The sequence below is a fragment of the Hyperoodon ampullatus genome (assembly GCF_949752795.1).
Source record: "Hyperoodon ampullatus genome assembly, chromosome: 19".
In the NCBI taxonomy this organism is placed as follows: Eukaryota; Metazoa; Chordata; class Mammalia; order Artiodactyla; family Ziphiidae; genus Hyperoodon; species Hyperoodon ampullatus.
Genome location: NC_136932.1, coordinates 56,674,806 through 56,692,269, shown reverse-complemented (window position 1 = coordinate 56,692,269; position 17,464 = coordinate 56,674,806). Strand labels below are relative to the sequence as shown.

General features: G+C 42.3%; 1 protein-coding gene across 1 annotated transcript; it reads right to left on the bottom strand.

Moving 5' to 3' along the window:
* Positions 1-232: 232 nt before the first annotated feature.
* Positions 233-16,937, bottom strand: COIL (coilin; the record flags this gene model as incomplete). Its single annotated transcript, XM_079724788.1, has 7 exons — positions 233-343; positions 2,006-2,094; positions 4,812-4,881; positions 6,774-6,821; positions 7,543-7,629; positions 7,753-8,857; positions 16,693-16,937. 7 exons carry the CDS (start codon positions 16,935-16,937, stop codon positions 233-235), a joined length of 1,755 nt encoding a protein of 584 aa, XP_079580914.1.
* Between the last annotated feature and the right edge of the window lie 527 nt (positions 16,938-17,464).

The following is a 17,464-nucleotide window of genomic DNA, read 5'->3' as shown; positions in this document are numbered from 1 at the left end:
ATATTGCTTTATAAACAATGCCTGAAGAATGTCATGTTTTGAATTTTGTTACTAAAATTAAGCCTGCAGGGAAAAAAAAGGTCTAAAAAAGCAACACCCATGTTAGTTTAAATGATGAGGTAGATTTTTTCCTATGCGGTAAAGATAACCAAAAATGCATACAACTCTCAAATCTTCTTTAAAAAAAAAAAAAAAAAAGTTCAGGTTATAGTCACTTTCACAGATAAGACATTTATAAACCATGAGGTGGAGAGATCATACTCAGGGAAGCTCCGCACTTTGTGTTACTTGGAGATTCGATAATCAGTCTTGGATCAATTAATTCTCTCCAAAAAATGGTGATCTGAGGAAAAACAGAAAATATTCAGTTTAGAGACTTCATTTTGAGGTCGTATGAATTTTAGTCATTTAAAAAGTCAATTTCCATTTGTGCAGAATGCTTGAAGACCTGGAGTAATCTGAGTCCCACTAAACTCAGTTCAATTAGGGCAGAAGGTCTTGTTTACCTAGAATGCAGCTAAATTTTTACAGTAAACATATTTCATCTTTCTTTGATTTAGAGCAGGGGCTGTATGGGGAGGGTAGCTGGTTACAAAACGGTCAGGAGGATTTGCCCAACAAGCCTCTGTGGAAAGGCAGCCCACAGACCTCCCGGGAGGCAGATGTGGCCCAGGAAGGTTATCACTATACTGTTGATGACCTTTTGTGCAGCCCTGTAGTTCCTGTGCTACCTAAAAACAGGAGGTATTTCACATTTTACCAAGAGAAAGCAAAGCTAACATTGGCCATATGAATAATGAGAGCCATCTAGTGTCAAAAAAGGTAGTTACAGGCCCTACTTCAGGCCGCTGTTTAGTAAGGCCTCCAAGAGGAAAGCCTTCAACATTTAATTTTCCAATGTAGTTTCCAAGAATAAATTTCAACAAAAAAGTGGGGCTGCATATATTGCAAATGAAGACATACAGGAGACTAGGCAAAATCTGCTGAGCCTACCACAGACCCTAAAAATGTGCTTTTGGAGTAAATCCCTGAGTGGCATCTACCCCAAAGACAAAGCAAAACATACAGTCTGCTTAGGGTTTCCACAAATTCACATTTCAGATAAAACGTGACTCTGCAATACTAAAACTCAGAATAATATCATAACATTTCAAGTATAAACACCTTAAGAAGTGGTTTCTTAAATATAAATTCTACTCACTTTAATGCTACCATACTCTAATGAGGCAGCCATTCCAGCAACGCTGGAAGTCTGGCTGCCTATAAAGCTCTAAACCATATACTTCCTAAAATGGAAATTTAAGGACTGAAACAAAATCAAAAGACAGATTCATCATTTTACATCATTCTTCAAAATGACCTGTGCTGTTGTAAGTCAGAATCATGGTTAACATTTGAGAGGTAAGTGCAAGGAGGCGTGATGGAGATTTCTGGAGGGGCTGCTCATGTGCTATTTCTTGATCTGGGTGCTGGTTATTACATGGGGTATGTTCATTGGTGAAAATTGCCCAAGCTGTACATTTATGTGTACTTTTTTTTTCAATAAAAAGTTTTTAAAATGCTACTCTTTTCTACTGACACCCTTATAAAACTGTGATTTGATTTGATTTGATTTGATTTTGATTTTCAGCCATGCCACATGGCTTGTGGGATCTCAGTTCCCTGACCAGGGACTGAACGAGGGCCATGGCAGTGAAAGCCCAGAATCCTAACCACTAGGCCACGAGGGAACTCCCAAAACTGATTTTATGCAACTGTATGCTCTTAAATAAGATTTATTTGTGCATCTTGTCTTATAGGCTCTCTGACGTTCAAGATGGCACCCTAACTTGGCACTTGGCACAGTTATAGCCACCCTGTAGGCACGACAGAGATCCCCAAGGCTGAGATCCTTTATGATTTTGTTACAGGCAGTTCAGGAAGCTGCAGTATCACCTTCCAGGCCACCAGTAGCCAGTCAAGAGAGTGGACAACCAAGCAATCCCAAGAAGAGAAGCGTGCCTACCCTCTTCTCCTGCGTCACAGCGTACTCCACTACCTCAGCTCCATTTTCGTTGTGATAAACCAAATCAAATTTCCCAGGTTCTTTCACGGCTGAAAGCAGATGGTAGGAAGGAGAAACAATAAGTCATTTCCCAGTAATGAAATGTTCCTCTACAGGGAATTCATATCATTAGAAAAACAACCACAAACACACTGTCCATTGATGTGGAGGCTGGCGACACACATGAAAGTATGGAGTGCTCAGGGACGGGAGAGCCTTCGAAAACCCTGCCATCAAAAGACAGGAGCTTCTCGGCTATTGATCAGTGACAATCCTTCCTTCATCAAAAAGAAATGAGCTTGATCCACTACCACTAGTAATCCCGGAAAAGAACGTGTAACCACAAGATAATCCCCAAAATAATTGGTATGTTTCAACAAGGGAAGGTAATGTAAATTCTGCAAAGTTCTTATATCTTGCTGTATCCTCAGAAATCACACAGGCTTACTACTTGGTAATACAGCAGTCCTCACTTTACATGGTAGGGTGGGGCCGTTAAAGTGACCATGCAGGCTGAAATCACGCAAAACAATCTTAATCAATGGGAAAACTTATGATTGTCTCATGATCTTTAAAATTTTTGGTCAAAACTTTAAAACCTTTACTGTATAGGGAAATGAAAAAATACTAAAACTACTATTTATGTAGTACACTGATCTAATTTAAAACAGAAATACTGAGAATTAAAGTGTTCTATGTCTTTGTAAGAAACTTATCCAGGGTAGTTTAAGCAGTGCTCACCTTCTTGTCATGTAACGACAGTACAGAGTGAGAATCTTTTCTACGCCTTACATAACTGTCATACTCCTCTCAGTTTGTTATTCTTTGAGCTTTTAACGTCATGAAATAGCTCTGAGAGTTTCTTTTTCACAGTTTTGCGAAGTTTTTGCAGATGTCACTTCTAGGACATTCTCATCCCTTTCATCACAACCACTTTCCTCGTTGATGTCAAGAAGCTCACATAAAGCTCAATGTCAACATTCCCACAGTGAGCTACTTCTTCTATGATTTCACTTAAACTCGATTTGGATGTCACTTTTAGCATTATCACTTTTTGTTTCTTTGTTGTGCTTTCATCTTTGTTGGCCAATTCCCTATTTCAATTATCCATTTTTGTAAAGTGTCACGTGGATTTATCACTGAGAGACAAGGAAGCCGCACAACTACACGCTTTGCTGTGTTGTGGGAATTGAGTAACAGATGCACAGTGACCAACCAGCAACAGACTTTGAAAGAAGTGATGTGACTTGTCACTAATCATATGGCCATGTGTTATTTATGCAGTGATTTGTGGACGGGAGAGCTAGCAGTACTCTACACAGTTACTTACAGTTAAGAGTTAACATACCGATGTCACCGGGGAGCTGGTTTTATTTAACTAAACCATGGTAACTGAAATTCATGTATATTAGAACCATGCAAAGTGAGGACTACCTGTACTTCTGCTAGAAAACAGATAAAGTGTTTCTTGACGCTCCCAAGAAGAAAAGTTCTAATTGGATGTCATCACTGTCAATCACCTGACAAGAAGTGATCAGGCTGTGACCACAAAATTTGACCATGGACAAACCTCTGTCCACCATTCCAAAGAAGGGGGATTTCTTCAAATGAAACCTAATCAGAAGAGAAAGCTGGAAAACCAGTGGAAGTGTGAGTGTGAGTGTGTGTGTGTGTGTGTGTGTGTGTGTGTGTGTGTGTGTGTTTTCTGGCTGCACCGCATGGCTTGTGTGATCTTTGTTCCCCGACCAGGGGTTGAACCTGGGCCCCGGCAGTGAAAGCACTGAATCCGAACCACTGGACTGCCAGGGAATTCTCTGAAAAGCCTTTCTGAATGATTTCTATGTACTGGAGTTTTGAATCTTTTACTCACTACCTTATTTAAACACGAACAGAAAATAATTAATTCCTTAGAGTCTCTGCTAAAGAATAAGAGATCTCCTCTACGCCCTGGCCAGGGACCCCTGCAAACACAACCCCAGTTAAGCCATATACAGTAAAAGCCCTCTTATTCCAGGATTTCAGAACCAATAATGGGTGGGGTGAATCAGGGATAAAGCAGGGAACCATTTAAAATAATGGGTGAGCGTGTGGAGGCACTTATACTTTAGACATTTTATTTTGACTTAACACACAGAAGTATGTTCATTTGCCAATCTTTTGAAACAGAGCTAGCAGGTCTTATGAGTCCACCAACTAGAGCTGTCTTTCTTTTATAAATCATATCCTTAATGTATATATGCAATTTCCAAAATTTTTGAGTTTTGAGGGTTTTTTTTTAAGTGATGCAAGAATAAAAAAAAAAAAAAAGAATACAAAACCTGGCAACACAATGTAAGTGTAGACTCCTCCCAGATTTTTACCAAATTCCTCCCAATCTCTTATAGCTGACCCACCACATATAATTCAAAAGCCAATTTTTCAGTAACAATCCTGAGTCAGCATTCAACTTGGGTTTCACAGACATAATTTTTTTTGCCAGCAATTTTCATCAATTTATGTAATTTTACGAAATTACGTAACTACAGTAACAAGAACAACTCGCCTAACAGCTCTGGGAACAAACCCAACAACTCTTAGTAGACACCCACCTCCACTTGCGGGAGTGCAGCACCCACCCTCCCGGCCACTCTGTGCTGACAGAGGTATGCAGAGCGCCAGGCAGCCATGGGGGCCAAGGAAGACAGCAGCGCCTGTGTGTGAAAGCTGTTTAGAAACCAGTGTAGATGTGAAGAGCCTACATTGCCAAATTCTTTTCTAGAACACTCACCAGGTAAAGATGAAAGAATTTCTATATCTACTTGCTGGGTCTCCGGATTATGGCTTAATATTTTTCCTTCCTTTCAAAAACAAAAGTCCAAGTCAAAAATCAACATGTGAACTATTATGAATATACCAAAACCACTGAATTGCACACTTTAAAACAGTTAAATAGTGAGTTTTGTTATGTGGGTTTTATCTCAACAAAAAAAGTTTTTAAATAGATCAACATGCATTTGAAATAAAACTCCCACATACCAAGCCAGCATTTCCCCTGGTCTCAATCATCCCAGGAACAGGTACCAAACAGGGACAGCCCCTATAGCCCACAGCCTGCTACTTATTCAGACCAGCTGATCCTAAGCTGTCTCCCTCACCTTGCCTTGCCTACACCAAGGAAACCCCAATAAAAGCTCCTCCCTCCTGCTTCTGCCTCCCGGCCACAACCAGGTGCTGCCCCCTGTGGTCCTGCCTGGTGTGGCATCCCCCTCTTCTCTCGGGAAATGTAAGTAATAAATTCCTTTCTCAGTAGCACTGACTTCTCTGTGTCATCACTCAGTCACCTCCATAAATTAAAACCCTACGGATACAAATGAGACAGGTTAGGGGCTGAGGAGACTACATTCTTTGAAGGTAGATTTGACTTTTAAAGACAAGCTTAATGAATAAAGCCTATGATCTAGCTGGATAACAGTACTTGACATCAAAGCAAAAAAGCGGTACTGATTTTCACCCTTGAAACGGTTTTGAAAGCAACTTCAAAAAAGTTCTAAAAACACTGGGAAATAAAGTAAGCAAATAGCTTACCAAGATGATAACTATAATGACCAACATCCATTTAATATGAGTTTAAAAAAAATCAGTATCATCTAGAATCAACAATTAGTAGAGGCTGTGGGACATACCAATTCATGTTTATCTCCATTTCCTCATGTACCACAGAATTAAATTAGTCCTCTATGGTAGGGTGAAAAAACATCCTGGTTTGCCCAAGACGGGTCCACTTACATTTCCTTTCAGTATGATTATTAATACAATATTCATCCTTTTCACTCACAAGTGTTCTGATTTATATAAGTTATGTGGTCACCTATATTAAGGGGCTAAGATGAAAAAGATGATAAAACACCAGTTACCCAGAACTAACCAACCAAATCCCTTCATGAACTGATTCTTCTTCTAGCCTGCTTTTGAAGAAAGATTCTTACCCATATTTTAAAAGGCTACCGAGGGATCAACTCAGATTGAATCAAATCTTCTTATACCTTATCTGTATTACTATATTAACGTTATCAATTATTCCCTTAAAAAAAATGGACTTACATTCTGCATCTCACATCAAAATAAGAAAGTACGCATTTTAACAAGATTTTCAGCAAAATTTTGAATGGGTGAGAAAGGGAAGGAAACGTGTAATTACTGATTGCGTCAAACTTTTACTGAACTGTGATAAAGTTCATATGCCAATATGAAGTCCCATACAAGTATTAAGTGAGTAAATTCCAAGGCTAGTATTTGTGAATAACCTGTGGTTAACCGGTAAAGCAAAATAAACCATATTAGATGATAATAACCAGTAGTAATTCATAAATACATGAAATAGATTCCTATGCTGAAAATAATCAAATTTTCTGGCTGAGAGCTTTCTATTTTTCTCTTTCAAAGTTTAGGGTCATGGGAGAGGGGAACTCAAATAACTTGGTGTCTCTAAGCTGATTAGAAATAAATGAGTAATAAAACAATTAAATTTGTCATTCTCATTCTATATTCTTCCCAAGTATTAAGAAAAATAACACTGGGAGACTTCAAAGTGATACTATCAAAAAGGTTACATTTTGAAAATATTTTTATTTTCTACTTTATGACATTATTTACTCCAAAAAATCCATGTTATCCACATTAGCAGTATTAAACATGACTTTAGCTTCTTTAATGTACTGACATTTGATTACTTTAAAATAAGGAACCTTACCTTGTAGTCAGAAACATCAGGAGAATAATCGGATGTTAGTTCCAAAAGCTAAAAAAGAAGAAAAAAACTCACAAATACACGTGCCCTGTGGCTCCTTTCCCCTACTCCTGAGAAAACAAAACACGCAGTATTGGGGTGCCCACTCCACCTCTGGGAGCCCTACCATGAGCCTGTGGCAAAACAGGGGTTCCAGTAGGAAAGTTTTTTTTGGGTTTGGGAGGTTTTTGGGGTGATATGTAGAGGCTTTTTTTTTTTTTTTTTTTTTTTTTTGCGGTACGTGGGCCTCTCACTGTTGCGGCCTCTCCCATTGTGGAGCACAGGCTCCGGACGTGCAGGCTCAGCGGCCATGGCTCACGGGCCCAGCCGCTCCACGGCATGTGGGATCCTCCCAGACCGGGGCACGAACCCGTGTCCCCTGCATCGGCAGGCGGACTCTCAACCACTGCGCCACCAGGGAAGCCCGTAGAGGCTTTTTTTATTGAGCAGTTGCTATGTTCCAGACACCAGGCTGAGCCACTTCTACTCATTCAGAAAACAATTACTAGGCACCTACTACATGCTAGGCAAGAGAACGCGAAAGATATGATCCAGGAAGAATTACTATAAACATGATATATTATAAATTAGTTTAATAAATTTATGAAATTTTATTAATATAAATTATATTAAATTATAAATATAAATGTAACCTGACATGTTAATGAGTAAGTTTATTTAGAGGGGGAATAATCTTTTTTGTTGTAACTATTGTTGTTTTTTAAAAATATACCTTAAATGCAATCTTTTCTCCAACTTGAGGGGCGGCTGCTAAAAGCGGTAAGAGACTGTAGTCCTTCTTGTATGTCTCTATGGGATTCTGAAAAACAGCATGAGTCATGTGATTTTGTTACTAGTGAGAAACTGTGAACCCATCACATCGATTCCAGAAACACCACGTGAGGCATGGGGAAGAGGTCAGCTCGCGGTAACTACTACTTACCTGGGTAACAGTGGAGGCGTTTGTCACCATTTCATTCACCTGCTGTTGCTTCTGATACTCAGCGTTTCTAGTTAACACACAGGGAACGGCGTGCCCTCGTCCTCGACCTCTGCCCCGCATACCCCGACCCCTCGCTCCCTTCCAAGAAAGGAGGTCCTCTCCCCTACTCCAACCTCTTCCCACAGTGATGGGGAGAGTCACATTGGGAGGAGGACCAAGGGCCTGTCTGCCACCATTTGAGTCCGACTGCTTCCATCCAGCAGCATTTGGAACCTGGGAGGATGGCCCTGGACAACGTTTTCCTGCAAAGAGACCTACAGTCTTTAAGAAATCTGCAGCACACACCGGGGTGCTCTTGGACATCACACATTGGTCCTCTGACTCTGAACTAGAGTCTGAACTAGAAGATGATGTTCGGGAGGTCTTGCCCTCGATGGGGGTAGAGGTAAAACCGGTTTTTGCAGCCCCTTTGTTGGCAGTTGTGGTTTTCATAGAGGAGCCTTCCTGTGATACTTCAGTCGAGATTTTCTCTGGGGAATGTCTGACCTGCAAGATGACATTGCTGAGACCATCACTGGTTGATTCATGGTAAGACTCAGACTCTGAGGAGGAGTCGGGACTCTCTTTTGTACGAATGCCTGGGCCACCTTTTCTTTTGGCTTTCACAAGGCTGTTTCCAGCAGGAGGACCTTTTGGAGGACTATACTTCAGGATGGTCCACTCTTTCACTGACTGTGCTTTAGAAGACTTGGGACTCTTTGCCTGCTTTTTATATTCACATTTCTCCTTTTTCTTTGGTGATTTTCTTTCGGTCTCTCCACCATCAGCATCCACTACACCACATGTGGCTTTCTTTTTCCTCTTGTTTTTTTTACTCACACTCTGATCTGTGACAGCTTTTGGTTCTAGATCCAAGGTCTTCTCACTGTTATTGTTCTCATGCCTCTTCCAACGCTTCTTTGAATTTTTGTAATCTAGTTCAGTTTCTTCATCTTCCTCCAACTTATATGCCCTCTTCTTTGCTTTTCTAGGTAATAAACGAGTACTGTCACCATTACTAACTGTTACAGGACTCTCAGCAACTCCTCTCTCTTCTAATTTAACTCTATCAAAAGAACAAGAGAGAAAGCTTTAGAAGTAATTCATAAGCATGTCTCCAGGATGTAGTTATATACTAAGAGGACTGCAAACTGTCACTGTCATCAGGCAATGAAAAAATGTCAAATCGCTTAAGGACAAAAGACTCTTTTTAACAAAATGGCCTATATGGCATCACTAACGGTCAACTTTCAAATGACTAGTTTTATTTATTGATCAACTACTGCATCCTAAACATTTTCTATAGATTTTCTCTAATCTAAACACCACCATGAAGTAATTTCATTTTAAAACAGATCACAAAATTACGGTTCAGACAAGTAACTGCCCAGGATCCACAGCTAATTAGCCACAGAAACAGGATTCAAACCTGTTTGTCTAACGTCAACGTTCGCAATCTTTCCGCTACATTATGTGCCTACGCTAAATGGTGATAATGCTAACTATCCATTTTTGTTTTTAACCATAAGCTACTTTTTTAAAAATCAAATTTCATTTTTATTTTGTTTAAATTTAGGAAAACACCAAACAATTTATGATTTATGTTCTCTGGGGTACTGACAGCCATCGTAAACTTCCATAACATTTGGTGATTATTAATTTTACGTGCCAACTTGACTAGGCCCTGGGGTGACCAGATATTTGGTTAAACATTGTTCTGGACATGTTTGTCAGGGTGTTTCAGGATCAGATTAACATTTGAATTTGTGCACTAAACAGACTGCCTTTGTGAGCAGACAGTCCCAGGGTGAATGGCCCTCACCTAATCCACTGAAGGCCTGAACGGAATAAAAGGCTGAGCAAGAGGGAATTCGCTCTCCCTCCCTGCCTATCTTTGAGCTGGGACGTCAGAAGAACTTCTCCTGCCTCAGACTAGGAATCAGACTGAAACACACCATCTGCTTTCCTGGCCTTTGCACTTGGGCCGGAATTTTATTATCAGCTTTCCCAGGTCTCCAGCTTGCCGATTGCAGATCTTCGGACTTCTCTGTCTCCATAATCTCATGAGCCAGGTCCTTATAATAAATCTCATTTCTGTACCTAGAGCTATAGCTATGTCTATATCTATATCATCTCCTATTGTTTCTGTTTCTCTGGAGAACTCTGACTAATATACAGTTCATCCAAAATCATTTTACTACAGTAAAGGAATTCTGTTCCTCCATGAACTGGCAACAGCTAATTCTAATAGGCACAGCCCAGTGACAGAGGGCTGAGTGGGTGTCGTCAATGTCAAGCACATAGTGGGTGTTTAAAAATGCCTGCTGGGGCTTCCCTGGTGGCGCAGTGGTTAAGAATCCGCCTGCCAATGCAGGGTTCAAGCCCTGGTCCAGGAAGATCCCACATGCCATGGAGCAACTAAGCCCGTACGCCACAACTACTGAGCCTGCACTCTAGAGCCCGTGAGCCACAACTACTGAGCCCGCATGCCACAACTACTGAAGACCACATGCCTAGAGCCCGTGCTCCGCAACGAGAAGCCACTGCAATGAGAAGTCCACTCACTGCAACAAAGAGTAGCCCCCGCTCACCGCAGCTAGAGAAAGCCCATGCACAGCAATGAAGACCCAACACAGACAAAAATAAATAAAATAAATAATTTTTTTAAATGTCTCCTAAAAACATACATTATTATTTCAATACATTTACATCCAGCTGTATCTTTCATCAAGTACTTTTAGTGACCGGGGAAAGATGTGGACAATCATATTTGAAAATAAAGTACAGGGCTTCCCTGGTGGCACAGTGGTTAAGAATCTGCCTGCCAATGCAGGGGACACGGGTTCGAGCCCTGGTCCAGGAAGATCCCACATGCCGCGAAGCAACTAAGCCCGCGAGCCACAACTACTGAGCCCATGGGCCTCGAGCCCGTGCTCCTCAACAAGAGAAGCCACTGCAATGAGAAGCCTGCACACCTCACCAAAGAGTAGCCCCCGCTCACCACAACTAGAGAAAGCCCGCGTGCAGCAACGAAGACCCAACGCAACCAAAAATAAATAAATAAAATAAATAAATTGATTTAAAAAAAATAGAAAATAAAGTACAATTGGTGAGTAATAAGATAGATTATAGGCATTCTTTAAATTTTTTTAAGGTATAGTAATCCTGTGGATTTATCTCAATGTGGTAGTTGAAAAAAATCCTCAATTATTCTTCAGAATACACAAATACACAGACACATACAAATGAAGATAAAATAAAAGCTACTGATACCAGGAGTAGGATGAAGAGAGAAATAGAACTCTGAAAGAGCAGGGACTTAAATAAAAACTCACTACCCCCTGTTCTCAGCTGTGGACTTTGGCACCTAGCAGCAAGAAAGTAATTCTTAAATGGGCAAAAGCATCCTGTGAATCTAAGAACTACTTAGGAACTTCCTGGATATGGAACTTTCCATAACATTCTTGATCAGTTTGTTTTCACTTGGAGCAATGCTCTGATTCAAGTTTCAATTCTGAGATGACAATTAGTATCAAACTTTCCATCACACTTTGAAAATGGATGCAAGACCTTCTGTTCAGTCACTGTGGTTCATTAATTCACTGGAACGCTGCATGTGCTGCATCCCGTGTAGGCAGGGCCCCTGGCTTTCAAAGGAGCCTACAACAGCATCATGCTGTCAAGAGCAGCTCTTGTCATCACCTCACCCATTCTGAAGATCATGGATCTGTGGATACTTGACCTGTGATTGCTGCAGCCTCGCTATCTGCTACTCCTGAAGAGAATAATTTCAGTTTGGAACATATTAAGACTGAGAAACAAAACACCATCCAGAGAACAAGAAACGTTTCACCTGGGTCTGCTCAGTTACCATTCTTTTCAGGGTGGACACTTTCCCTGGCAATGTTCTTCATTTCTCCACTTGGATCACAGACAACAAATATAACTGCCCTTTTACAAACAGAAGTGAATGTAGCTGTCCTTTTACAAAGAAAAGTGAACTACCTGTATAATTAGCAATGAAAGAGATGTGATCCCAAGAAATGTTTAAAACAGACTCTCCACTGTTCATTCAAACTCTTTGCAGGGCAAACTGGGCACTAGTGTCAAAATGCAAGGTATTCCCTTTAAATTTGCAAGTTCACCTCTAGGATTCTATCACACATAAATACAGATATGCCCATCTGCACTGCCTGACACCTCCCCACTCCCATTAGCCATTGCCTGCCAAGGCCAAAGTGACTGGATTCAAATCCTTCTTCTGCCTTTAGTTAAAATTTTAAAATATCATTACTTCAACTTTTCCCATCTGTACAAGTGGGGGTAACAGTAATAATTATAGTACTCAAATGAGCTATCATATATATTTAGAGCAGTGCTGGGCTCAGGGCGAGTGCTATCTAAATGTTAGCTCTAATTTTTATTAATACAGTGAATGTTGTTAGTCCTCTTAGGTGGGTTTTTAATGAACTTGTCCTGTCAAATGGAGGTGAAATTCAACAAAGAGGGTGAAAGCAGGGACCTGCAATCTCTTTGGGTCCCACCTGTTCCCTGCAGCCTCCCTCCTGTCTAGCTGCTGCTTGCAGTGCCCTGCATTACCACCTTCAGAGAAGTAAGTTACCTGACCAAGGGCACACAGCTAATGAGTCATAGAGCCAAGATTTGAATCCAGGGTTCTGATTCCAGACCCTGAGCTCTTAATCACTCTGCTCTCTTACCTTTCACACAATATTGAACAAAAGTAACTCATATATTTTTGGCATAAATACAGACCTGTACAACTCTTCTGGAGCCCAACTTGACAGTACTTATCAAATTTAAAAATTTGACCAAGGAGTACCCCTTCTGGGAATGTATCTTACTGAATCATTGCCCAAGTACACAAAGATATCGAAGAATACTCACCACAGCAGTATGTAACAGTGAAAACCAGACGACAACTGCCAAGGGCTGAATGTTTTGGTGTTCCCCTCAAATTCATATGTTGAAATCCTAACCCCCCAATGTTATGGTGTTAGGAGATGGGGCCTTTGGGAAGTGATTACATCAGAAGGGTAAAGCTCTCATGAATGGGATTAGCGCCCTTATGAAAGAGACACAGGAAGAAGGTACCATCTGTGAGCCAGAAAGCAAGCCCTCACCAGACCATGAGGCTGCCGGCACCTTGATCTTGGGCTCCTTGGCCTCTAAACTGTGAGAATTAAATTTCTGTTGTTTATAAGCTACCCAGTTTATGGTATTTTTATTATAAAACCCAGTCAAACTAAGATTACAACCTAAAATGTCCATTAATAAGGGGCTGGTTAAATAAATTAACATGGCCATGCAAAGGAATAATATAGCATTTAAAAAGAATGACGTAGCGATTGCATCACATATCGTATATACTAAAATGAAAGATACCCAAGATACGTTAGGTAAAAAAAAGTGAGGTGCAGGAAAAAATGTATATTATAATGACATGTGTATTTCAAAAGGGTAAGTATATATGTTTGCATATGTATGGAAAAGACACTCCAAATTTAACTGAGGATACTTCTGGAGAGTGGGGAGTAGGAAGAGTACGTGAGAAAAGAAATAAGGGATTTTGTACCCTGAACTATTTTGAAGTATAATTTTTTTAATAAGCCTTTTTGTTTGCTTTGTTTTAATAAAAGAATAGGAAGGGACTATGAATGTTCCACAATGAAAGCAGCCCAGGCCTAACTTCCACTGGTCTCTGTTCACCCATGGGCACTGGACAAACATGCTCCTGAACATGAGAGAAGAGCTCTCCGTATTCTATATCCCCAAAACCATCAGCACGCTACAAAACGAGACTGAGCGTCAAGAGACCCAGAGCTGCACAAGGATCGGCAGCCTTAATGGCAAGTACCTCCTTTGGCTCCCAAGGTTTCAGGAAACCAAACTGCCCTCAGCCTGGCTCAGATGCTCTGTCTTCTTCACTCCCACTGCCAGCCTCACAGGCATGTCAAGAGGGGCTTGGCTGGCTATCCAAGGAGCCACTGATCACAGCAACATGAAATGAGAGCTCATCTCTAATGTCCAGTATTTAATAATCAGTATTAAATGCCACAGAGTCAAAAGAGTGACAGAGGAGAGAAGGCATTCTGTTTCCTCACAGAATGACTCTTCAACAGGGAGATCTCACTCCAGCTGGTCGCTCTCCAGGTGCTGCAGCCAGGCCTCTGTGAAGCTCTCTTCAGGGGGTGTTAAGGGATGAACTGTGTCCCCTCAAAATTCTTATGCTGAAGCCCTAACCCATAGTATGTCTAAATGTGACTGTACTTAGAGACAGGGTAATCAAGTTAAGATGAGGCCATTAAGAGCGGGCCCTAATCCAATCTGACTGGTGTCCTTATGAGAGAGAAAATCTGGACACACAAAGAGACACCAGGTCACGTGCCTTTTTCTGAGGACAGAAAAAAGGTCATGTGAGGACACAGTAAGAAGAGAGACACCGGGGCTTCCCTGGTGGCTCAGTGGTTGAGAGTCCGCCTGCCAATGCAGGGGACACGGGTTCGTGCCCCGGTCCAGGAAGATCCCACATGCCACGAAGCGGCTGGGCCCGTGGGCCATGGCTGCTGAGCCTGCGCGTCCGGAGCCTGTGCTCCGCAACGGGAGAGGCCACAACAGTGAGAGGTCCGCGTACCGAAAAAAAAAAAAAAAAAAAAAAAAGAAGAGAGACACCTACTAGCCAAGCAGAGAGGCCTCAGAAAGAAACAAAACTTGCCAACACTTCACCTTGGACTTCGAGCCTCCAGAACTGTGAGAGGGAAATTTCGGTTGCTTAAGCCTGTGGTGTTTTGTTAGAGCAGCCCTAGAAGACGGATGGGGCTCCAGGCAAATGGGAGCACTTCCTCCTCCCAGGGGAGATGGAGACCGCCTTGAGGAGCTCCATGTTAGCAGCCTGGGGGCAGAGGAAGTCAGATTCTGGGGGCTCAAAAGAAAGGGATGTGAGGAAGTGGCCGTGGCACACAAGTGTGGAGATGCTCGCGCCTCCAGGGCTGGTTCTCAGGATTCCCACAACCAGGCTCCGCTTTTCCTCATGAGAGCCCTCTCAGCACTCCTGGCAATCCCAACAGAATTTTTCTGCTGGTCAAACTCATCCCTTCACCAAGTCAGGGCAGCTTTGGCCTCCACAACTGTACGAGGCTATCCAACCTTCAAGGTACTGTGAAATTCCCTGACCATTTGTGTTCCACGATGATCTCTTCTTTCTCAACCATCTTCTGCACTTAGCAGCAAAACCTGGTATGATTATCCAGTCAGATAATTATCCACTCCATGTGACACAAGAAGATAATATACAGAAACACAAAACTAGTAACTTTGGTCTACTCCAACAATATTGGGAACCTTTGAGAAAAGAAACTGTTTTCTTCTGTAGCTCTGAAGAAAAGTGAGTCTGTCAGGGGAAGACAGAGAATGACTATAGACATGAAACCACAAAAACATACAAAAGTTTTCCAAATTCAACTTCTTCCTAAGGTCTGCCCCATTTACCACTGAAGCTAGCTGCAGAGGTATTTCTTGCCATATGCAATTGTGCATTCTGGTGTTTTGGAGGAATTCTGCCTGCCATTGTGCTGTATTTATTTCCCATAACAGCTTTCATGGTTTGCTTTTGACATTGTTGACTTCATTATAAAGAGTCTAATTTCCAGATGATTCATTAAATGAAGTATAACTGCAGTTAGCCATCAGCAAGTTATTAATTCATTAGACAGGAGATAGGTCAGAAAGTAAACTTAACAGGAGAGGATGCAGTCCTTACAACTGCAATATTTAAATAGTCCCTGAACTGCAGAGAGAATGGAGATCTATTTCACAGTGAATAAAAAGGAAAAAGACCTCTTTTTGAAACTTGGATTATTTCAAATTGTCACTGGAAACAGCTAAACATTATTAGTAAATCAGTGTTCCTGCTTTTAAAAGAGAGAAAGACACACATATGCTCAAAGATGTAGCAGTTGTTCCAAGTTAAATTCCCTGATGCTCTGAAGAAATCTTATGAATCTGACATACTCTGGGGAAAGGAATATTCAACATGCAACAAATGGCAAGCAGAAGTAAGTAGCCTGGCTCACAACTCTAGAATTTTTTTCATTGTAGATGAAGTTTTTAAAAAGAAGCCCTGAATAAATCAGTCCAAGATACGAATCCGAACTGAAATGATCGTGTCTTACCATTTTATTGAGACAAATCAGCCACACGTGAGCGATTTACACCACAACCGCTCCCTGATACTCATCTCAGTATCATTTTTTTAAACTTCCAAAAACATATTTAAAACTATTTTCTTTCCCAATTCAGAACCCAAAAGGTTCCAAACACCTATTTAAGTGAACCCAGGTGAGACACAGAATGACGCCCACCAGTCCCAGGGGGTATCGCAGGAGCTCTGAGATTGGACACGCTGCAAGTGGCGAAGAAAACATGACTGCGGGTCCGTTTGCTTGGGTCTCCGGCACCTGACCCTGCGAGCTGCCAGGGGAAGGCGGGGTCTCAGGCACGCCCGGCACCCCGCGCACCTAACACAGTGCCCGGCTAAGTGAGCGCTTGCTAAGGCAAGGCTGGAAGAAACGCGGGCCCTGCCCACAAACCAAGATCAGGGTTTTTCCAAGTGTGGTCCACCAACCTTGTGCATTAGAAGCTTCCCGGGGAAAGATGCTCGTTACAATGCAGATTCCTGAGCCCCATAATGACTGGACCAATCAGAACCTCCGGGGTTCACGGAAGTGCAGTTTGACAGCCTGCCCCCCGCCCCCGCCGCAGCTCACCCCGACCCCTCACCCGGACCCACACCCACACTCGGTCTCCAGACGCCGGAGGCGCCCCCGGGCGTGCACAGGCGCGTCCCCGGCGCCCCACCGCCGCGCCCCCATCCCGCCCGCGCACCTGAGGCAGTCGTTGTCTCGTACCAGGCGCGCGCTCTCGGCGGGGGGCAAGAGCCCCCCCTCCAAGTAGAGGCCCAGGAGGGCCCCAGAACTGAAGCCGAAACGCTGGCGGATGAGACTGATGAGATCCGTGACTACTCGGCATCTGTTCAAGTCGATGAGAAGCCAGAAGGACGTGCAGTGCGGGGTGGCTGGCGGCGGGTAATCAAATTGAAGGCGCAGCCTAACCGTCTCGGAGGCTGCCATCTTGCTCGATGCGCAACGGAAGCCGAGAGACTCCACGGGGCCGCCGAGAGGCGTGCTCGGGGCCCGCCCCCTGGAGCCTGTTAACGGGTGCCACCTGTTGGTGGCAAATGGCTGCTCCAGGTTTTGTGAATGACGAGAAGGCGGAGCGGGATTGATTCAGGTCCACTCAAGACAGGGCTAGGGAAGAGAATAAGCGAAATGCCTTTATTCCGTTCCTGCTGAGCCCTACGTAGCGTCCGAATTTAGGCAACTCTCTAGATAAACAAGCACTGCTCAGCTGTGGTCTTCTAAGATATTTGCTCATTTACATAAAATAATTTCAAAAACGTAACTCCCAATGCATCTAGTTTACAAAATGTTTCATCATACAGAGTTGCAAAAGATGTAATTCCTAATGTATTGTAAATATTGACATTTTAAAATAAAACCATTAATCACTCTTTTAAAAGTATCCAGTGGAATTGAAATACCTTAGCAGTTTAATACCTACCACCATGCAAATTTTAAAATATAAAAAATACCTCCTC